The sequence below is a fragment of the Hyaena hyaena genome, unplaced genomic scaffold, assembly GCF_003009895.1.
Source record: "Hyaena hyaena isolate Hyena2069 unplaced genomic scaffold, ASM300989v1 scaffold_237, whole genome shotgun sequence".
Lineage (NCBI taxonomy): Eukaryota > Metazoa > Chordata > Mammalia > Carnivora > Hyaenidae > Hyaena > Hyaena hyaena.
Window position 1 is genome coordinate 1,308,781 of NW_024080874.1, and position 15,344 is coordinate 1,324,124.

Sequence of the window (15,344 nt, forward strand, 5' to 3'; positions counted from 1 at the left end):
GTTTTGACACTGCCTCTCCTGCTACCGTGACTGCACGCACGCCGGTGCCTGTTTGGCAGGATGAACGGGGCGCTCAAGCACGGCTGGATGCAGCGGGCTACTCAGAAGTCGGATTTTAGCGAACTGCTGGCTGCCTTGCCCCATTAGCACGTATCCCTGTGTCCACTCCACACTAGAGCCTTTAGCTGGTCTGCCCACTTCACCCATGAAATCTGTTACAGAGACTCTGTTGGGAAACCAAGATAAAGAACACTGGGGGCGCCTGGGCGACTCAGTCAGTTAAACGCCCAACTCTTGGTTTCAGCTCAGGTCATGATCTTAACGGTTCATTGGGTCAGACCTCTCGAGAGAGAGATTCTCTCTGTCTCTCTCTCAAAAAAAGAGAATGCCGATAACAGGTTTGCAGTTTCCTTGTCTTGAGGCTCCTACAGTCCCAGCTTTAGGCTCTGCCGCAAGAGCTTGGCTTCCTGCGGAGAAGGGCAAGCGTGGGGTTTGCCTGTGACTTTGTGAAAAGTGGACTCCGCTTCGCCACCGACTGCCTGGTCACTCTAGCCAGTGACTCTTGGGTTCGTCTTCTTACCTGTCAAAATACAGACAGTAACACTGCTACATTTCCCTGTCAGGGTTATTCTGAAGAGGACTGATTTTGAACGTGTGCAGGTGGGAGTGACTGACCCGATGAGGTTGTGACTCGGACTCTGTGGGGCTCTTTCTCGTAGGGTAACAAAGGAGGAGTGGCCATCAGGTTCCAGCTCCACAACACCAGCATCTGTGTCGTGAACTCTCACCTGGCGGCGCACACGGAGGAGTGTGAGCGGAGGAACCAGGACTATAAAGACATCTGTTCTCGAATGCAGTTCTGTCAGGCTGACCCAGGCCTCCCCCCTCTCACCATCAGCAAGCACGAGTGAGTCTGGGCGTGGAACCCAAGCAGTTCACCGCTCCTGCTGTGCAGAGCCGGGGCCCCCCTGTTTCATCGGGAGTGAGAGGGGAGGCCTCCCACAGCCCGAGCGGGAGCTCCAGCCAGCACTCGCTTACAAGCGGTTTAAGTCCCCTGAGGTGTTCAGTTTCCCAGCTCCCCATCTGGCAGACCTCCGAAACCTTTGTCCTGCGTCATTGGTCCCTAGAAAGTGTAGATTTATTATAATGCAGGTCTGCCTCAATAAACATCATGCGGGAAGCAACCAAAGAGCAAGCTCCTCAAGCCCAGGTTTTAGAAGCATGTTTTAAGATTCTATCTGTCTGTCCTTTCCAGAAGCGTATGTGATGGAGACCAGACCGCGGTAGTCCGCCTTCCCTTAGTCTTGAACCTCTTGATTCAGCATTACAAAGTTGTAGTCACAGCTGCTTGGACAATCTCGTGCTGATCTTTGTTCCCTTTATCTCTAAAACTTCCTGTATGTCCGAATTCGAGGCATATTAGGATCCCGGGCTTTACAGTAACACTTGAAGCTTGTGCCACTTCTTTTAGAAAAAGGAAGAAGCCACTGGGGGCACGATGTCTGCCAGGAAGCACCCCGATTCAAGCCTCTCATCCCGCCTGCTGTGGTGGTGGCACTGTCTTGAGCTCACTGGCCTTCTGGAAGCTGACAGGATGGCTTTTCTTCTCCGGGGACCCCAGCAGGGAGTGTGTCTTCCATTCTGCCGATCCTCCAGCACCCTAGTTGGGGAGGTGGCAGCTTGCATGTCAGTCTGTCTGCCGTGAGCCTGTGGATGCATTCATTGTGGTGTGTGTCTGCTGCTCTGCGCTCTCCAGTTCCTGGCTGCTGGCTTCAGATAGAGCAGTAGCGGACTTGATGGGATGTGCACGGTCATCGGGAATGCTCGGCTAGCCTTCTCCCAAAGCAGCGGGTGGAATAAAACACCTGTCACGCTTTGCACAAAGAGCCAACCGAAGATAGTGGGGGTTAAACTCAGACTCCCCCGTGAAGGTTGAGCTTTGTTTCAGAGGAACTCAGCTCTAGAAACAAAGGCGGAGAGTGTGTCTTGTGGACTGTGATGTGCACAGAGGCGACCCGATGGCATCATCTGGTTTGGGGTCCCTGAGCAGTTTATGTGCCACCCAATATTTGATCTTTGGCGCGTCTTCCCAGGAATGAGGTGAATGGTGGTCTTGCTTTTAGACCTGATTAGACTGTCTTTTCAATTATATGAGAGTAAAGTAGTCCAGGACAACTCAAGACCATTGCTCATGAATCTGGAGCAAGGCCCCGGAGCCAGCAGCACGTTAGCCGTGGCGTGAAATGGAGTGGCAAGGAAAAGATTTCCCCAACAGCTGAGTCCCTCCCTTCCCAGCTCCCAAGAAGCCGAGCCTCAGGGGCCTTCTGTCAGAAGCACACTGGCGAGGATGGAGGAAGTCCCGCCTAAGCCATGACCTTGTGCTCTGTCCTCACAGTGTGGTCTTGTGGCTGGGGGACCTCAACTACAGGATAGAAGAGCTGGATGTGGAAACAGTGAAAAAGCTCATCGAAGAGAAGGCCTTCAAAAAGCTGTACGCGCATGATCAGGTACACACGGCCCCCCACCCTCCTAGGCGGCTGTCCCGCCGCTGTGAGGGCACGAGAAGGCCTGGCTTCCCAACCCTCGGCCTCTTCTTCCTCCGCTGGGCAGGCTTCCCTGAGGAGCTGATGGCCAGTCATTTCTCTTCCCATCCACGTTCCCTCGTCCATGGCTGCCTCCCCATCAGCTCTTCCCTCGAGGCGCCTCATGCCCCTTGGGGGCAGGAGTGTGTATGTTCTCAGCCTCTCTCCCCCACTCCCCCTTTCCCTGGTGCTTGCTTGTTCAGGCATTTGTTCAAGAGGGGGCTAAAAGGGTGCCAAGCTTCTCATAGGGATCCTTGGCATGTTTAAGATGATTTGTTAAATTCTTTTCCGAGTGAGCCCCCCCTGCCCCCTCCTGATCCTCAACCAGGCTTGTCCAGTGTACACGATAGCTCTTTCTCCAGAGCAGCTTTCTTCACCCCCGCCAGGAGCCGGTTCTGGAACCTGCTATTCTCCACCGTGGTTTGGGTCAGCATTTCTTGCTCAGAGCCTGAGCCATCTCACGGGACAAGAGACATGTGTGTCTCACTGGCTTCCTTGAGGCCACTTGTCCCTGTAGGTTTCAGAACCACTCAGGTGCTTGTTCAGAAGGTTCAAGTCCCTTTTCTTTTTAGTCTGTAGCCACGTTCTTATTGTCACCAGTCTCAGTCTTTCTGTGAACCTTTTTGTCCCCTTGTTCACATCAGTCAGAGGGGGAAAAAAATCTCAATTTTGTTGTGTCTTTTATGGAATCATCTCCTCTTCAGCCATTTTTCTCTCCAGTTCCTTTCCTTTCCTTATATATTTTTTTCTTTTATTCTTATTTCGGCATTAAGCCAGTCTGCTCTATACCTGTTTATTGCATCTGTATTCTGGAGTGAGGCATTCTGGTTTCCCGGATGGTGTCATACTCCCCTCCTTTTGCCTTCTTTTCTGGTCTTTCATCAAGTAACAGTACCTATTTGGTGTATTCTCTGCTTTCCAGATGGTTTTAAGGTCTATACATACTGATTTAAGACTCAGTCTTACATTACTGTCTACATTTTTATTATTTCTGTGGACTTTTCTGTAATAGTTTTTTTTTTTTTAGGCATTCCTATTTTGGGGGAATTTGGCAACTATAGTCCCCTGAATAGTTGACCCCCTGTGTCCAGTGCTAGCTGACAGTTCTTCACCAGCGCACGCCAGGCCAGGCTTGGGCCCCTGGGGAGGAGACAGGAGCACCTGTGATTGTTCATTTCGCTGAGAGAGTGCTCTGGAAGGAGCGCCTAAAATGAGCGCAGCCGGAGGAATGCTGGCTATTCCCAGGATGCACCAGGCACTATTCTAAGCTGACAGTTCTTTCCAAGAGTGCCGGCAGGCAGACTCTATTACCGATCCAGAATTCGCAGGTGGGGAAACCAAGGCACAGAACTTTCCCCAATTCACATAACTCCATACCAATCCACATTTGGTAAACTGCTTTGGAGAACCGTTTAAATTTAAATTTAATTCCTACTTGTTTTGGTATACTTCTATCGCTTTCTACATACATGAAAGTTCCCTTTGCCTTTTGGATTGTATCTTTCCAGACCCTTTTCCATGTAGTTCTCTTTCCGTGTACAGCGGGAACAACTGTGTTATGCAGACGAAATGTCTGATACTTGGAAGGAAAAGCTCTATGTCTGTTGGTACCTGACCCTCTTAGGGACAGCTCAGCAAGATGGTACTCAGGCCCCTTCAATGCAGTTACACTATTAGAAAAGAGCCTTCAAAACTGTACAGCAGGCAAAAGAATGGTCAGTTTGCTCCCCTTCCTAGGATTTCGTTCTCAGAATCTTACAGAATAACTTTCTCATGGGCCTTTCCCTTTGGGTTAGGGCTGACTTCCAGATTAAAGCCCTTTCCTCTGCTAATTCAAGGTTTCACTTTTTTATTTTGAGGGTTTTTTTTTGTTTGTTTTGTTGTTGTTGTTGTTTTTTCCCCTTGCCCCCCTTTTTACAGCTGAAAACTCAGGTCACTGCCAAGGCAGTCTTTGAAGGCTTCATTGAAGGCGAGCTCACATTCCAGCCCACGTATAAGTATGATACTGGCTCCGACGACTGGGACACCAGGTAGGTGGGGGTAGAGGGGCGCAAATGGAAATCCAGAAATTTCGGGAAGCCCTTGCCCCTGTGGACCTAGAGAAGGAGATAGGAGTCCTATGACTTCTCTGCATTTTATGCTCTGGTTAAACATTTTCCCTTAGTATCTGCTCATCTAGCAGCCCTGCCTTCCCACATGTTTTCTTTTAGACAGTCTTAGGCTTTGTTCCACAATACTTTACTTTTCAGTTATGCTTAGGGTGAGAGGATGATTCTAAGCAGCTTAGCTTGCACTTGTCACTACATAGGAGTTTATCCTTTTTCTTAGTGCTTATGGCATGCCTCACATTATGTCATACACTTCTGTGACCTCATTTAATTTTCCCAACAGCCAGGGGAGGTAGGTGTGATTTATTATCCTCAATTCTTAGATTGGGGAATGGAGGCATACACAAATCCAAGAGCCTCTCAAGGGGCACCTGGAGCATGCAACTCTTCATCTTGAGGTTGTGAGTTCAAGCCCCACGGTGGGTGTAGAGATTACTTAAAAATAAAAACCTTAAAAAAAAAAAAGAGATCAGAAATAAAGAGACTCCCAAATGGGCAAGTGTAGCGCCAGGATTCTAACCTAGGTGGAAGGAATTCAGAGCCAGTTTAAACCACCGTCTTTTAAGGACCACAGAGTACCTACTTCCAGATTGCCTTTTTCATCTCGTCCCCATAGGAGGGTAAAGAGCAGAGAATCATTCTGCACTGTGTTTGGCTTGGAGCCCTCGCAGCTGTTTTGGGTGACACCCACAGGGTACATACTATCCTCGGATGGGCCCGAAGCGCTGCGCCTTCTCGGATCCCCAAGCCTGCATGCACATGCATGTGAAGGCCCTGTCCTGTCTCCCCAGCCGAGCCAGGGTGCCGGCCAGGCGCTGGGCACTGATGTGCCTGTGTGGGCCCCCAGCGCAGCCTTTGCATTTCAGTGAGAAGTGTCGTGCTCCCGCCTGGTGTGACCGCGTCCTCTGGAAAGGGAAGAACATCACTCAGCTGAGTTACCAGAGTCACATGGCCCTGAAGACCAGTGACCACAAGCCTGTCAGCTCAGTGTTTGACATTGGGGTAGGTGGGCAGCTGACCCCCGTTGTAATCACTCTGTAGGGAACTGGTTCTCATCACTGCTTTTGTCGTTTTGGTCTCCTCCTCCCCACCTGAGTGTGTAAAAGCTTTTAAATGTTTTTAGGGGCGCCTGGCTGGCTCAGCCTGTAGAGCACGTGACTCGATTTTGGGGCTGTGAGTTCGAACCCTATGCTGGGTGTAGAGAATACTTAAAAATTAAAAAAAAAATTGAAAACAGTGTTTTAATTTAAATCCAATTCATAATTATTTTGGTAATTTCTCCTATGTATTTCTCCATACATGGACGTTCCTCTTTGTTTTTTTCTTTTTAATGGACTGTGTCTTTCTAGGCCTTTTTCTATGCATTTACAAATGTGTCAGTATTCTATGTACAACATAGAGGATGTTTTTTCTTTTTGTAAAAGAGATCACCTTATGCGTATTGTCCTGAGAGAACATTTTTTTCCCTACTGACTATGTCTTAGATTTTTCTATGTCTCTAAAGGTAGATCTTCCTCCTCCTCCCACTTCTGCTGACCCTGTAGGAGCTTATTTCCCACATCCTGGCTAATACTGAATTTTATCAGTCTGAAATTTCTGCCAACCCAATGGGCCAAAAGAAGAAGATACGTCATTATTATAGATTACATTTCCTTGATTGCCAGTGAGATTGAACATCTCTTTATTATCTCTTCCGTGACTTCTGTTTCTTCATTTTACCAATTTTTGAGGGTTTAGGTAGAGGCATATCAGAATCCGTGAGCGTGTGGGTGGCTTGAAAAAAGCCTAACAGATATCATAAAGTTTTATTATTGGAAAGTGACAAAAATTGTGTTCATAATTCACTATTTGGAAGGGAAAGCCTGGCAAAATCTTAGCTGCTGGAGCACAGGTTACAAAAGCTTCAGAAATGCCACGTTAAATCAGACCCTAGAGAAGTTTCTCGCTGCAGGCCTGTTGACAGCAACAAAGCATCTTTCTGCCCCAGGCCTACGACCTGGCAGGGCTCCCATCCAAGCTTACGCTCCAGCGTCTTCTCTCTGCTAATCAGGAAGCGGTTGGCTTTACCACAACTTCAGCCTCTGAAGGACCCTTCTGAGACTATTGTTAATTGGATTCTTTGTTGATTAATTAAATCTATTTAGTCCTCACTTTCTGTGCGGCTCTCAACTGCTCTTTCCCAATATTGTGTGTGTCTTCTTTACTGAAAAGGAGGAAATGGGCAGAAGGCAACTCGGGCTCTGATGTCTCCCTCTCAGGTGAAGGTGGTCAACGAAGAACGTTACCGCAAGACTCTGGAGGAGATTGTGCGTTCCCTGGATAAGATGGAAAATGCCAACATTCCTTCTGTGTCCCTTTCCAAGCGAGAGGTAGGAAGGGCATGTTCTATTCATAGAACTTAAGTCTCACCTGCAAGGGCTCGGAATTCTAGGAGGCACCTATCCGACCACTGGGCTCCAGTCTTCTTGGCTGATGGGCTGCCGCTAGTGAAAGCGAGGCTGCTGATGTTGGTTGAGAGGAGGGGTTGGTTTAGATGATGTTCATCTCCTGATCGTCTACATCAGAAGCCTTTCACCTTTGTGGCTCATATGTTTCACCCATACATGGGCCATTCATGAACTAAACGATGACATAGATGAGCCAAAAGGTGTTGTGTTTGATTTTAGTGTAACTGGGTAGGTATTCTCGCAGGGGGATTTTCTTCCTCCTGATATTTTGCTCTGACTGAGATTAAATTGAGTCTGAATTGCTTGGGTACACACGTGTTGGTGGGAGGCAAGGCAGTGTAGAAAAGGGATGGGCAGTGGAGGAAGTCAAGTTAGGGCTGAAGGTTTTTCATGGAAGAGCTACAGCCTAGATCATTTGGAATGGACAATACCAAGAAGCCAACCAAATGGCGATTTAGGGTGAGGGTATTTTTTTTTTTTTTAATGTTTTATTTATTTCTAGGAGACAAAGAGAGAGACAGCGTGAGCAGGGGAGGGTCAGAGAGAGAGGGAGTCACAGACTGAAACAGGCTCCAGGCTCTGAGCTGGCAGTCAGCACAGAGCCCGACGCGGGGCTCGAACCCACAAACCGCGAGATCATGACCTGAGCGGTGGTCGGACGCTTAACCGACTAAGCCACCCAGGCGCCCCAGGGTGAGGGTATTTTTAATGCCCTAGATGTCCAACTACTTGGAAAGATGTGCTTAGTCTTCACGTTTGGGGGTGTACTTTGTAAAGGGTATTTTGGAAATGGTCTTCGGATATAGAAGATTTGAACTTTGATTCCTTTAGGAAATCTATTTATAAAGCAACACGAAGTTCTTGCGTTCCTGGGTAAAACATCCAACTGGCCTTTAGTGGAGCTGTGGCCTCCCTGGTAGATGCCTAAAGCAGAAATGTGATTCAAAAGAGGCAGTCCTTCATTTTCTTTCAGAAAGGGCAAAGGTTGCCTGGTTGGGGTGGCTGGGCAGGTTGCTGAGAAGAGGACAGTGGCCTGATGGGTCCTGGTCTTGCCCCCAGTTCTGTTTTCAGAATGTGAAGTACATGCAGTTGCAAGTACAGTCCTTTACAATTCATAATGGACAAGTGCCCTGTCAGTTTGAGTTCATTAACAAGCCTGACGAAGAGTCCTACTGCAAGCAGTGGCTGAATGCCAACCCCAGCAGAGGCTTCCTCCTGCCAGGTGAGGCCTCCGTTCCCAGCTTCCCGGTTTCTGGTTTGGGGAACACTCTACCCTGCCTGCCTGTTTTCCTAAAATAAGCTTTTTTGTTCCTGAGTGTTTTGTTGTCTGATTGAAACTTCTACAAGCCCTGTGGATGTGAACCATCCATGAATAAGATAGGAAAACAGTCAAGGGCAGGAGTTCAGCTTGAAAACCTTTCTCAGCCATCTGTGTGTTCCATAATTTCACAGAAAGAGAAGACAGAAGACCTCTGGGAAGCAGGTGCTGTTGTCGAAGGACCCATTTTCACTGTCTGCCTCACTGTAATCAGCTCCCAGCGTCTGCTCTTGTAGGGAAAGATAATGGGGTGGTAATCCAGAAATTATATTTGCCCCTGGAATGTACCATTCATGTCTTTCCCCTGACTGCTCCTTTGCACTCTGTGTCGTGCTGTGTGGCAGAGGGATTGAGCCTGTTTTGTGGACAGTTCGCAGGCTGATATTCGCATTATATTTTCTGCTGGATCGAGTGTCTTCTTCTGACCTGGCCCAGGGCAAGTGCCTTGATCCATGCCTTCAATTGTATTAATAATCCTAACTTGAGCTGTGCTCCTTGAATTTCATAGCAGTGGCCTCTTGCACATGTTTTTGTTTGTTTTCGTATTCCCACTTGACCTATAAACTCCTTGTTCATGTGTCCTCTGAGTGCTGAGCACATACATACTTGTTGGTTGGCTGATTTGTCTTATTTCCTTTCCCAGCCCCTTGCGCCTGGTCCTTGCCCCCTCTGTCCCCTTTCCTCTTGGCCCTTCACCAGCCAACATTACTTTTGATGTTATTCTTCAGATTCCGCCATTGAGATCGAACTGGAGCTATTTGTAAATAAGACCACGGCTACAAAGCTCAACTCAGGTGAAGACAAAATTGAAGACATTCTGGTTTTGCACTTGGACAGGGGAAAGGATTATTTTTTGTCCGTGTCTGGGAACTACATGCCCAGCTGTTTTGGATCTCCCATTCATACGCTGTGCTACATGAGGGAGCCTATCTCGGACCTGCCGCTTCAAACTATTAGAGAGCTGGTGAGTTACATGCCACAGGGAACTATCTAGAACTGTAGCAGCTGAGCCAGTCAAACAAGATAATCTCTGTCTTCATACATAATTCATTAGAGAAACTCAGCCATGGATACCAAGATGTGAAGCTTCCCTGGCCTCTGATTTTATTCCTGTTTTTGTTTCAATCATCACTTGGTCATTCTTCATCGGGAGCTAAATTTTCTGAGACACAGAAGGCTCCTCTGGAGAGAATTCGAGGACAAGGGGACCAATTTAGAGCAGATTTATGGTGATATGCATTTCCCCCATTCCAGTGCATTTTTATGATTTAGGGACTCTTGATTTCTATCCTCTTCATTATATAAGGTGAAAACAGAGGCCCAGTAAGGAGAGTGATAGGTCACAGGTCACATGGTGAGTGAACAGTGGACCTGTCCCCTGCATTTAGGTTTTTGGACTCTCAAGTCTGTGCCCTTATCCTCCCCGACCACATTCTCACCCTGGTTCTGATGGTGAAATGCTGCTGGCAGAATGTGTTTTTCAGAAGACAATGTACATTTCACCTGATTCATTGAAACTGCTTGCCACAACCCATTCCTCACTCTCAAAAGTCACCTTTGTACCTTGATTCTCCCCCCTGACTTCATTTGCCTGTGGAGTGTTTGCTTAGGGGATTGAAAGGCTTCCCTTCCTCCATGGGTTCGCTGCCCCCATTGTCAGGTATTCTCCTAGAGCTAGCCTTCACACATCCCATTGGTGGGCCTTTGGACTCTGCTTTTTATTTCTTTTCAGACTCTGATGCCACTACAGACTGAGGATGATGGGATCCAGTTGGAGAACCCCATGGGGATCCCCAAAGAGCTCTGGATGATGGTTGATTACCTGTACCAAAATGCTGTCCAGCAGGTACGTGGGGGTTAAGCAGTCAGACCTGACTGAGGCCAGGCTGCCTTGGGAAAGAGCATTAGCTCCAAAAACTCCTGACGTAAGAAGGTTTTACCCCAAAGAACCTGTGGAAAGCTGTTCTTCCTCTAGGGTGTGAACGGGGGATAAATTAATGTTTCACACCCCCATGAGACCTTGCTGTTACATACAGCACTTGATTACCCTCAAGGGAAGCAGCCTTGCCTAGGATGGCCTTCGAGGCACAGCCTGTTTCCCCGACCTGGTCTCTGGGGTCCTCCAAGTAGAAAACCATCTGGATTCTTCTTAGGATGTCAGCCTGCCATCCTTATGAGGAAGGCTTGCCAGTTTCTAGGAATGGGAGGGGGGCTAACTTGATGAGCCAAACTGAGGTAGGAGACCAGATAGAGCCCCCAGGCTTTGAGTCAGGAGGCCTGATTTCCAGAGTGATTGGGCTGCATGAAATCAGATTGGTCAGTTTCACAGAGTCCTTCATATAGGGAGGAGACTAATACAAACTAGAGTCTATCACAGCGCTACCCCTTGGGAACAACATACATTCTTAGGGCTTTCTCTTCTCACTTCTCCCCGCTCCTTACATTTATTCTTACAGTGTACCAAACACTATTCTAAGTGTTTCACAGCATTGCTTCACTTAGTTCTCGCAGTGGCTCTTAGGTGAAGAACCAGAGGTCCAGGAGGCTAAGTAACTTGGTCAAGATCCTAAAGCTGATAAATGAGTAGGATTGGGATTTGAACTCAGGGAATCTCTCTCTAGTAGTCACCTTCTTGAGCAGGGGCCATGCTAATCTTGTGTGTATCATTCCAGTTTTGGAGTATGTGCTGCCCAAGTGAGCACAGAAGTCACATTCTTTTTTATTGTTTATTTATTTTTGAGAGAGAGACAGAGAGAAACACTGTGAACACGGCAGGGAGAGAGGGACAAGAGAGGGGGACAGAGGATCCAAGGCCGACTTTGCACTGACAGCAGAGAGCCCAGCAGAGAGCCTAGTGCAGGGCTTGAACTCATAAACTGTGAGATCATGAGCTGAGCCCAAGTCAGACACTTAACCGACTGAGCCACTCAGGTACCCCCAGAAACCACATGCTTAAGTATTGTGCTAATCTACCTTCTCTGTAGAGCTCCATTCAAGTGTAACTTTTGAGCAATACGTAGAATATTATCATTCAGTTATATGGTGTTAAGTCATTTAATAAAATAAGTATAAGGCATGCTAGGACTCGTGGAAATACCTTTATTGACATAATCTTGTTTTCACAAGGTAGGGAGGTGCCTTTTTAACCTTCTCCATCTTATAAATGATATATTTTCTTCACGTTTTTCTTTTTCTGGTTAATCCCTCTATAACACTGCAGGAAACATAGCTACATCTTTAAGTTTTCCTCTATCACTGTGTGTAGAATGCCATACTTGTAGTGTTGTTGTTCTTTTTTTTAATGTTTATTTTGAGGGAGAGAGAAAGAGCATGAGCAGGCGAGGATCAGAGAGAGGAGAGAGAATCCCAAGGAGGCTCTGTGCTGTCAGAGCAGAGCCCAACGTGGGGCTCGATCTCATGAATTGTGAGATCATGACATGGGCCAAAATCAAGGGCCGGACACTTAACCACCTGAGCCACCCAGGTGCCCCCTATAGTTTTATAATAGACATTTTATCACTTTAAAGACCTGTTGCGGGAGCATGCTTGGAAGGGCTGCAAGACGAATTAGCCGCATCAGCCCTAAATTTATCAGCTTCTTTATCAGGGTGACTCAAAGGCCTCACTACACTGTTCGCTCCCTTTTGACACCTTGCTGGTGATCACATTTCTAGATCAGGAAATCATGGCTGATTTTCTGAGAATATAATGATTCGGTGACTTTCTTTCCTTTTGCAGGAAGATCTGTTTCAGCAGCCAGGCCTGCGGTCAGAATTTGAGCATATCAGGGACTGTTTGGACGCTGGAATGATTGAATCCCTCTGTATCCTTCAGACAGTCGTGTGTGCATGTGTGTGTGTCCTTGTGTGACTACGATTAAGAGGTGAGAGAAAAGAAAGAACAGTATCTTAAGGCTCAAAATCAGGTCTTGTGTCCTCAGCTATCATATTTTTCTTACTAAAAGTTTGCATAGAGAAGACGTTACAGCTTTAAGCAACTGAGATAGCAGGAACTCAGGAAGGCCCCGCTAAGCTGAAAGAGAGCTTGGTCCCCTTCACCGCGTCAGGCTGGCACCCCAGCTCTGAGCAGAGAGCCTGGCTGGGCAGGCAGCACTCGAGGGACGCACTCATTCCTGGGCCTTTTCCTAACCACGGTATGGCGTCGCCTGTTCCTTAACGATGGGCCAAAAGCCGCCAACAATCATTCCGTGGCTGAAGCCCTGCTGCTTTTCCTGGAGAGCCTGCCAGAGCCTGTCATCTGCTACAGCACCTACCACAGCTGCTTGGAGTGTTCCGGCAACTACACGGCAAGTAAACAGGTGAGGGGAAGCGTTAAAGCATCAGCGGAAACGTGCTGCAGCCCAGGGCCCCCTGGGGCCCGAGGGAACAGAGTGGGTGCAGTGCCTTAAACGCAGTGTCCTTCTAACTCCGCTCCAGAGCTTTTCTTCCCAAACCTGTTCTTCCTCTCATGTTCCCTTTTCTTTGAATGGCTTTACCCTTAATTCCAGTGACTCAACCCGGAGACCTGAGTCATTTCTGAGTCGTCCTCTGCTCGCCTCCCACATGCCCAGTTCCCTTGATCTGTCACCCGTCGTCTTCCATTCCCGTGCACTTGCCTTGGCTCCAAGCCCTGCATTCAGGCGGTCCCTCCGCTGATTTGTTTGGTACACCGCCCTCAGACCACGTGCTCTAAAGCTATCGTCATGTCACTGTTGGTCAAACACCGCACTTGGCTCTCCATTGCCAGTTAATGATTTTCTTAAGCAAATACTCGAGACTTTTCGTGATCTGGCCTAGTGGTTCACACGTGTTCACAGGCCGTAGCAGAATCATTTAGAAAACCTGCTAATCAAACGGGTTCCAGAGCCTCACCCCACATCCACTGAACCAGAACCTCTTTGGGAATATTTCTTGTATGAGCTTCCCAACTGATAACGATGATGTGCAGAGAGCTGGAGCACTCATTGAATTCTGTCCTGATTGACCGCTCTCGGCTTAGAACCTGTTCAAACAGTGGTGCTCCTGCTAAAATTGACTTCCCAGTGTGTCCTCTCTCCTTATCTCACTGTTTTCCTTCTCTTGCCTTTTTTACGCTTGCCCTAGTCATCACCTCTGTAGGCCTGGTCTTGTCTTCAAGACCCAGCTGAAAATGTCTTCTATTCCCCTGCATCTTCTTCTTTTTTTTTTTTTAAATGTTTTTTTATTTATTTCTAGGAGAGAGAGAGACAGCGTGAGCAGGGGAGGGTCAGAGAGAGAGGGAGTCACAGACTGAAACAGGCTCCAGGCTCTGAGCTGGCAGTCAGCACAGAGCCCGACGCGGGGCCCGAACCCACGAACCGCGAGATCATGACCTAAGCGAAAGTCGGACGCTTAACCGACTAAGCCACCCAGGTGCCCCTCCCCTGCATCTTCTGAGAGCACATAGTTCAAATATTGACCTCTAAATTCACACGGCGCTTGATCCGTGCTTCTCTTTTGACACTTGTGCCAAGTGCTAAGTGATCAGGGCTTTCTTTGCATAGCCTTTCTCCTGTCCTGGGATCATGTGCTCAGTTCCTGGAATATAGCAGATGCCTGACAGACGACTGACTGAAAAGACAAACCCCAATTCTCCTTCTTTCAGGTCATTTCTACCCTCCCCACCTTCCACCAAAATGTCTTCAACTACTTGATGGCGTTTTTGCGAGAACTACTGAAAAAATCGGCAAAAAATCATCTGGATGAGAATATTCTAGGTAAGCAGCCGAGTGTCTGTGGAGAGCATCTCTGCAAACCGAGAGACTCCTTAGCAGAAATGGGCCCGGGGGTGGCCTCCAGACCACTGCCGTGGAACTAAAATCCTCCAGCTCCGGGCACCATGCACCCTCACACAGCTTTTGTTTTCCAAGCAGAAAGTAACGCTTTGGGCCACGCCTCCCAACTCAACAACACAAGAAGTAGTGCTCCTTTTGCTGAATCGTTCCGTTTTCTGTGTTTCTCATGCAGCTAGCATCTTTGGCAGCTTACTGCTTCGAAATCCAGCTGGTCACCAAAAGCCTGACATGGCAGAGAAGAAGAAGGCTCAAGAATTTATTCACCAGTTCCTCTGCGACTCACCCTGAGCCTCTCTGCCTCCTCTCCTGTCTTACTTGAGGCGGCTAATTACCAGCTCCACCTGTTTCAGATGCAGAAGATGTGAGGGTTCTTGGGAGCAAAAGCAGCAGCTGCCTGTTTTCCTGAGCCCAGACTACACCCCCCCCCCCACTGTGGCTGTCACACGCATGCCACTGTGAGTCGTGAAGACCTGGGGACATCCACCACAATAAAACTGACAGTCAGTGTTCAGCTTTAGTTATTTAACACAGATCTCTCGCTCTATTTTTTTAAATTTTAAAGATGTTTAAATAACTGTACTTCCTGTGCTCACTCAGCCTGCCTGCAGGGCATTGTCAGTGCCTTCCCTGTAGCGTGGGCCGAGCTCCCCATAATCAGATGGTTGAACAGACTTTGGGGTCCTGAAGGGAGAATGAATTGGACAGCAAGAATGCAAATGGAATCTGCTGGATAAACAGGCCACCGCCACCCCAGATGCTTCCAGTACTCTGGGCACATATGTATATGTACATACAAAGCCTACCCCCCGCTTCCTAATCAGGTGGGGCTCAGCAACCCTGGGGCTGGCACTCGGCCTCTGAGGGCAATACGGTGGCTCGAAAATGAAAGTACTGAAGAAATTGGTGCTGTGGTGAAACAAATGGGATTTTCCAGCTCAGCAAATCCTCCAAACTGTATATGATGCATCCCCTTTCTCATATGTGTAATATATTTTAATGATAAATGTATTTTTAACAGTGGTCGTTTGTATGTTTTTCTCTCTTAAGAGACGGCAGCTGGACTTTTTTTGTGGCTTA

At 47.9% G+C, this 15,344-nt stretch overlaps 1 protein-coding gene and 1 non-coding gene across 4 annotated transcripts in view; one reads left to right on the forward strand and one right to left on the reverse strand.

The window, feature by feature from the left end:
- Positions 1 to 15,287, forward strand: part of INPP5B (inositol polyphosphate-5-phosphatase B) — a 49,722-nt gene extending 34,435 nt beyond the window's left edge. For all 3 annotated transcript variants that reach the window (XM_039244452.1, XM_039244453.1, XM_039244455.1), the window contains 12 exons: positions 720 to 907; positions 2,396 to 2,507; positions 4,503 to 4,612; positions 5,557 to 5,692; positions 6,949 to 7,059; positions 8,197 to 8,359; positions 9,184 to 9,419; positions 10,188 to 10,301; positions 12,194 to 12,278; positions 12,646 to 12,773; positions 14,078 to 14,189; positions 14,440 to 15,287. In XM_039244452.1, coding sequence (XP_039100383.1) covers positions 720 to 907; positions 2,396 to 2,507; positions 4,503 to 4,612; positions 5,557 to 5,692; positions 6,949 to 7,059; positions 8,197 to 8,359; positions 9,184 to 9,419; positions 10,188 to 10,301; positions 12,194 to 12,278; positions 12,646 to 12,773; positions 14,078 to 14,189; positions 14,440 to 14,555 — 1,611 coding nt within the window. In that variant the 3' untranslated portion in view covers positions 14,556 to 15,287. The remainder of the gene's footprint in view (positions 1 to 719; positions 908 to 2,395; positions 2,508 to 4,502; positions 4,613 to 5,556; positions 5,693 to 6,948; positions 7,060 to 8,196; positions 8,360 to 9,183; positions 9,420 to 10,187; positions 10,302 to 12,193; positions 12,279 to 12,645; positions 12,774 to 14,077; positions 14,190 to 14,439) is intronic.
- On the reverse strand, positions 11,054 to 11,157 carry LOC120239938. The gene has a single exon (XR_005530542.1). It is a non-coding gene; the product is annotated as a U6 spliceosomal RNA (small nuclear RNA).
- Positions 15,288 to 15,344: the final 57 nt, after the last annotated feature.